Source organism: Dermacentor andersoni, chromosome 1 (genome assembly GCF_023375885.2).
Source record: "Dermacentor andersoni chromosome 1, qqDerAnde1_hic_scaffold, whole genome shotgun sequence".
Lineage (NCBI taxonomy): Eukaryota > Metazoa > Arthropoda > Arachnida > Ixodida > Ixodidae > Dermacentor > Dermacentor andersoni.
This window is the reverse complement of record NC_092814.1, coordinates 4,205,048-4,211,621: the sequence shown is the minus strand read 5'-3', so window position 1 is coordinate 4,211,621 and position 6,574 is coordinate 4,205,048. Positions and strand designations below refer to the sequence as shown.

The 6,574-nt window shown below is 47.3% G+C and overlaps 1 protein-coding gene across 2 annotated transcripts in view; it reads left to right on the top strand.

Annotated features, from left to right (window-relative positions):
* Nucleotides 1–4,652: 4,652 nt before the first annotated feature.
* Nucleotides 4,653–6,574, top strand: part of LOC126546087 (mblk-1-related factor 1-like) — a 157,886-nt gene continuing 155,964 nt past the window's right edge. Inside the window, exons 1-5 of one of the 2 annotated variants that reach the window (XM_050194171.3) lie at nt 4,653–5,083; nt 5,382–5,450; nt 5,509–5,585; nt 5,639–5,723; nt 5,927–6,020. In XM_050194171.3, coding sequence (XP_050050128.1) covers nt 4,990–5,083; nt 5,382–5,450; nt 5,509–5,585; nt 5,639–5,723; nt 5,927–6,020 — 419 coding nt within the window. In that variant the 5' untranslated portion in view covers nt 4,653–4,989. The remainder of the gene's footprint in view (nt 5,084–5,381; nt 5,451–5,508; nt 5,586–5,638; nt 5,724–5,926; nt 6,021–6,574) is intronic. The other variant, XM_050194173.3, reaches the window with a different exon arrangement.

Here is a 6,574-nt window from a genome sequence, read left to right as displayed (position 1 = left end):
ACCCTGATTCCGTAATGACTCCATGACTACTCAGGTTTCGACTGAATCAAACGCTTTCTCGTAATCAATGAAAGCTATATATAAAGGTTGGTTATATTCCGCACATTTTTCTATCACCTGATTGATAGTGTGAATATGGTCTATTGTTGAGTAGCCTTTAGGGAATCCTGCCTGGTCCTTTGGTTGACGGAAGTCTAAGGTGATCCTGATTCTATTTGCAATTACCTTAGTAAATACTTTGTAGGCAACGGACAGTAAACTGATCGGTCTATAATTTTTCAGGTCTTTGGCGTCCCCTTTCTTATGGATTAGGATTATGTTAGCGTTTTTCCAAGATTCCGGTACGCTCGAAGTCATGAGGCATTTCGTATACAGGGTGGCCGGTTTGTCTAGAACTATCTGCCCACCATCCTTCAACAAATCTGCTGTTACCTGATCCTCCCCAGCTGCCTTCCCCCTTTGCATAGCTCCCAAGGCTTTCTTTACTTCTTCCGGTGTTACCTGTGGGATTTCAAATTCCTCTAGACTATTCTCTCTTTCATTATCGTCGTGGGTGCCACTGGTACTGTATAAATCTCTATAGAAGTCCTCAGCCACTTGAACTATCTCATCCATATTAGTAATGATATTGCCTGCTTTGTCGTTTAACGCATACATTTGATTCTTGCCAATTCCTAGTTTCTTCTTCACTGCTTTTAGGCTTCCTCCGTTCCTGAGAGCATGTTCAATTCTATCCATAATATACTTCCTTATGTCAGCTGTCTTACGCTTGTTGATTAACTTCGAAAGTTCTGCCAGTTCTATTCTAGCTGTAGGGTTAGAGGCTTTCATACATTGGCCTTTCTTGATCAGATCTTTCGTCTCCTGCGATAGCTTACTGGTATCCTGTCTAACGGAGTTACCACCGACTTCTATGGCACACTCCTTAATGATGCCCACAAGATTGTCGTTCATTGCTTCAACACTAAGGTCCTCTTCCTGAGTCAAAGTCGAATACCTGTTCTGTAGCTTGATCTCGAATTCCTCTATTTTCCCTCTTACCGCTAACTCACTGATCGGCTTCTTATGTACCAGTTTCTTCCGTTCCCTCCTCAGGTCTAGGCTAATTCGAGTTCTTACCATCCTATGGTCACTGCAGCGCACCTTGCTGAGCACTTCCACATCTTGTATGATGCCTGGGTTAGCGCAGAGTATGAAGTCTATTTCATTTCTAGTCTCGTCGTTCGGGCTCCTCCACGTCCACTTTCGGCTATCTCGCTTGCGGAAGAAGGTATTCATTCATCATCATCATCATCAGCCAGATTACGCCCACTGCAGGGCAAAGGCCTCTCCCATACTTCTCCAACTACCCCGGTCATGTACTAATTGTGGCCATGTTGACCCTCCAAACTTCCTAATCTCATCTGCCCACCTAACTTTCTGTCGCCCCCTGCTACGCTTCCCTTCCCTCGGAATCCAGTCCGTAACCCTTAATGACCATCGGTTATCTTCCCTCCTCATTACATGTCCTGCCCATGCCCATTTCTTTTTCTTGATTTCAACTAAGATGTCATTAACGCGCGTTTGTTCCCTCACCCAATCTGCTCTTTTCTTATCCCTTAACGTTACACCTATCATTTTTCTTTCCATAGCTCGTTGCGTCGTCCTCAATTTAAGTAGAACCCTTTTCATAAGCCTCCAGGTTTCTGCCCCGTACGTGAGTACTGGTAAGACACAGCTGTTATACACTTTTCTCTTGAGGGATAATGGCAACCTGCTGTTCATGATCTGTGAATGCCTGCCAAACGCACCCCAGCCCATTCTTATTCTTCTGATTATTTCACTTTCATGATCTGGATCAGCAGTCACTACCTGTCCTAAGTAGATGTATTCTCTTACCACTTCCAGTGCCTCGCTACCTATCGTAAACTGCTGTTCCCTTCCGAGACTGTTAAACATTACTTTAGTTTTCTGCAGATTCATTTTTAGTCCCACCCTTCTGCTCTGCCTCTCCAGATCAGTGAGCATGCATTGCAGTTGGCCCCCTGAGTTACTAAGCAAGGCAATATCATCAGCGAAGCGCAAGTTACTAAGGTATTCTCCATTTACTCTTATCCCCAATTCTTCCCAATCCAGGTCTCTGAATACCTCCTGTAAACACGCTGTGAATAGCATTGGAGAGATCGTATCTCCCTGCCTGACGCCTTTCTTTATTGGGATTTTGTTGCTTTCTTTATGGAGGAGTACAGTGGCTGTGGAGCCGCTATAGATATCTTTCAGTATTTTTACATACGGCTCGTCTACACCCTGATTCCGCAATGCCTCCATGACTGCTGAGGTTTCGACTGAATCAAACGCTTTCTCGTAATCAATGAAAGCTATATATAATGGTTGGTTATATTCCGCACATTTCTCTATCACCTGATTGATAGTGTGAATATGATCTATTGTTGAGTAGCCTTTACGGAATCCTGCCTGGTCCTTTGGTTGACGGAAGTCTAAGGTGTTCCGGATTCTATTTGCAATTACCTTAGTAAATACTTTGTAGGCAACGGACAGTAAGCTGATCGGTCTATAATTTTTCAAGTCTTTGGCGTCGCCTTTCTTATGGATTAGGATTATGTTAGCGTTCTTCCAAGATTCCGGTACGCTCGAGGTCTTGAGGCATTGCGTATAGAGGCTGGCCAGTTTTTCTAGAACAATCTGCCCACCATCCTTCAGCAAATCTGCTGTTACCTGATCCTCCCCAGCTGCCTTCCCCCTTTGTATAGCTCCCAAGGCTTTCTTTACTTCTTCCGGCGTTACTTCTGGGATATCGAATTCCTCTAGATTATTCTCTCTTCCATTATCATCGTGGGTGCCACTCGTACTGTATAAATCTCTATAGAACTCCTCAGCCACTTGAACTATCTCATCCATATTAGTAATGATATTGCCGGCTTTGTCTCTTAGCGCATACATCTGATTCTTGCCAATTCCTAGTTTCTTCTTCACTGCTTTTAGGCTTCCTCCGTTCCTGAGAGCTTGTTCAATTCTATCCATGTTATACTTCCTTATGTCAGCTGTCTTACGCTTGTTGATTAACTTCGAAAGTTCTGCCAGTTCTATTCTAGCTGTAGGGTTAGAGGCTTTCATACATTGGCGTTTCTTGATCAGATCTTTCGTCTCCTGCGTTAGCTTACTGGTATCCTGTCTAACGGAGTTACCACCGACTTCTATTGCACACTCCTTAATGATGCCCACAAGATTGTCGTTCATTGCTTGAACACTAAGATCCTCTTCGTGACGTAAGGCCGAATACCTGTTCTGTAGCTTGATCTGGAATTCCTCTATTTTCTCTCTTAGCGCTAACTCATTGATCGGCTTCTTATGTACCAGTTTCCTCCGTTCCCTCCTCAGGTCTAGGCTAATTCGAGTTCTTACCATCCTGTGGTCACTGCAGCACACCTTACCGAGTACGTCCACATCTTGTATGATGCCAGGGTTAGCGCAGAGTATGAAGTCTATTTCATTTCTAGTCTCGCCGTTCGGGCTCCTCCATGTCCACTTTCGGTTATTCCGCTTGCGGAAGAAGGTATTCATTATCCTCATATTATTCTGTTCCGCAAACTCTACTAATTCTCATAACTCTCCCCTGCTATTCCTAGTGCCTATGCCATATTCCCCCACTGCCTTGTCTCCAGCATGCTTCTTGCCTACCTTGGCATTGAAATCGCCCATCAGTATAGTGTATTTTGTTTTCACTCTACCCATCGCCGATTCCACGTCTTCGTAGAAGCTTTCGACTTCCTGGTCATCATGACTGGATGTAGGGGCGTAGACCTGTACAACCTTCATTTTGTACCTCTTATTAAGTTTCACAACAAGACATGCCACCCTCTCGTTAATGCTATAGAATTCCTGTATGTTACCAGCTATGTTCTTATTAATCAGGAATCCGACTCCTAGTTCTCGTCTCTGCGCTAAGCCCCGGTAGCACAGGACGTGCCCGCTCCTTAACACTGTATATGCTTCTTTTGGCCTCCTAACTTCACTGAGCCCTATTATATCCCATTTACTGCCCTCTAATTCCTCCAATAGCACTGCTAGACTCGCCTCACTAAATAACGTTCTAGCGTTAAACGTTGCCACGTTCATATTCCAATGGCGGCCTGTCCGGAGCCAGGGATTCTTAGCACCCTCTGCAGCGTCGCAGGTCTGACCGCCGCCGTGGTCAGTTGCTTCGCAGCTGCTGGGGACTGAGGGGCCGGGGTTTGATTGTCGTGTTCATATAGGAGGTTGTGGCCAAGTACTGCACCAGGGTGGCCAATCCTGCTCTGGTGAGGGAGTGCGTTACCGGTTCTGGTCACCGGGATCAGGCCACACTCCAGGCCTGTGTATGCAATTTTATGAACACGCGGATTTTTTTGTTCTTTTTTTTAAATCCGGTGGAAAATTGCGCGGCACCGGGATTCGAACCACGGACCTCTTGCACGCGAGGCGGGTGTTCTACCTCTACGCCACCGCTGCACAATATACGCTTTATTTAGGTGTTTTCAAATCCACCTGTTAGGACTTTCAGTAGACTGATTGCGTACATGAACAAAGAAACATTAAACAAGAGAATTTGTCCTTTGTGCAGGAGTTTACCCGTCAAGTAGGAACCAGCAATTATCCCGCGCGTAAGAGTTTCTCTTCGGTGCCGTACTACTTACACTTAAAAGCAGGGAAAAGAGTCCTTGCACTCGTACAATTATTCGACATCGCACTGATCGTGTGCTGTCGATCGCACATTGCGCTGCCGCCGCCAGGGTGCAAAACGCACGCCATGGCCCGTGGAACCGGGCATGGCGAACGTTGGTCAAAGCGCCCGCGCGGCGCAACCTTTCGACCGGTTGCTTGCTTATCCGAAGGCAACGGACGTGACGCGTGGGGCAGTTCCGCTGTCGTGCTCGCTCGACGTTGAGTTTTTTATTTTTCTTTTCTTTTTTTTTTTTTTGCATGACGTCAGGGCAAGGGTGAACACGAAACATGGCGGAGTGCCCCTTAGCCCGCTGTGCGCAAGAGCGACGCGCCTTTCGAAAGGAATTTCAACGATGGAGTCGGGATATGCTGTTTGTCATCGGTGAGTTATGTTAAACATTTGGGCCGTTAGTGCGAGTGCTTTAAGTGACCCTGTGCGACCTGATGGGGACGAAACTGCGGAGATACTGCTTTAGTAGGTCACCGAAATTTCGGGTATTGCTTTACGGGACCTTACATACGGTTGCGATGTTGCTAGGGTTAATCTGTGCTCACGGGTCATCACAGGCAGGGTGGATGTTCGGGCGCTATAAAACGCACTCTTTCGTCGCTAATGAGTTAGGCAATGAGGTTTGCCGGCGAAGGAGGCGGGCGCAACAAGTTGATCGCCGCCTGTGCAGGCTTGGAGCGCGTGGCCGAGGAAATGATGGGCTCCAAGCGGTGGAACCGGATGACACAGCTCGAAAACGGTAGGCCGCGCGCCGCTGTCGCGGCAGTGGCTCACGCTTTTTTCCCCCCCCGCGGCAGCCTTGGAGGAGCAGTTGCAGCTCGTCGACTGGGTGCCGGACCAAGTGTGCCACTTCTGCGACGCGCAGCGCTTGCCGGTGAGTCGAGCAGCGCCGCGTGGGCGGCTTCTGATGCCGCTTTCTGTGTGCAGGAGCCTCCCGGACCACCGAGCGACTATACTAGCTTTAAGAGTTTGGACCTTGACGAACAGTCGACAGGTTCTGATCAGGCTTCAGGTAATTGTCTCGCAGCACCGGCCGTTGTAGGAAAGGGCAGCCTCCTTAGCCCCTGAGAGGTGAGTGCCTCCCTGCATGGAGCACCATGGAGGCATGCGGCTTAACCCGTCTGGACACTAATCACGGCGCATGGGAGGACTGCACCCCTACTACTAACTGCCTCTCGCCCCCCGGCCTCCAGTGACGGCTGCGTGCATGCGCAGGGTCGCCCGAGCCACCGGCCAACAACGACGAGCAACCGCTGGACCTGAGCTTGCATCCCAGGGCCGCCAACGACGAGGAGGAGCGCACGCTCGGGTCAGTCATGTTTGTGTGCTCGTGGCGATTTGGTGTTTCTAAAAAATATGGACAAACTACAACAAGTGTTGCAGTTTGTACATATTTCAGAGCTTTTCTATCATGTTTCCACATGCTGTCGGACATTTTTGCTCTTGTTGGTAGCGCGCAGTTTTGGTGGAGAAATTGGATTATCTGGAAATTTATGGGCAAAGCACTAGGCTTGTGGGTAGTGGTCATATTATGCAGCTTTAAACTTTCTTAGTGTACAAAAATTGGGCTTTCCAATATTTGTATTGCAAGTTTAGTCATCTACTAGGGTACTTCCGAGTACTGGTATGCAAAAATTCGCTTTATGTTCTTGCTTCTGATCCAGACATAATAATTTCATTCTCATGAGTACTTATATTGTTCTTACAGTGCTTAGTCTTCATGTGGAAAGTTATATTATTTTGGCTGTATCTACAACATTTTCATTGTGTGGAAGCTTCCTTTTCTTAATCAGAGAGACCTTGCTTTAACTTTGAATAGTTTGCACTGGTTATGTCTCCTGACCACGCCATATATTACTGTGC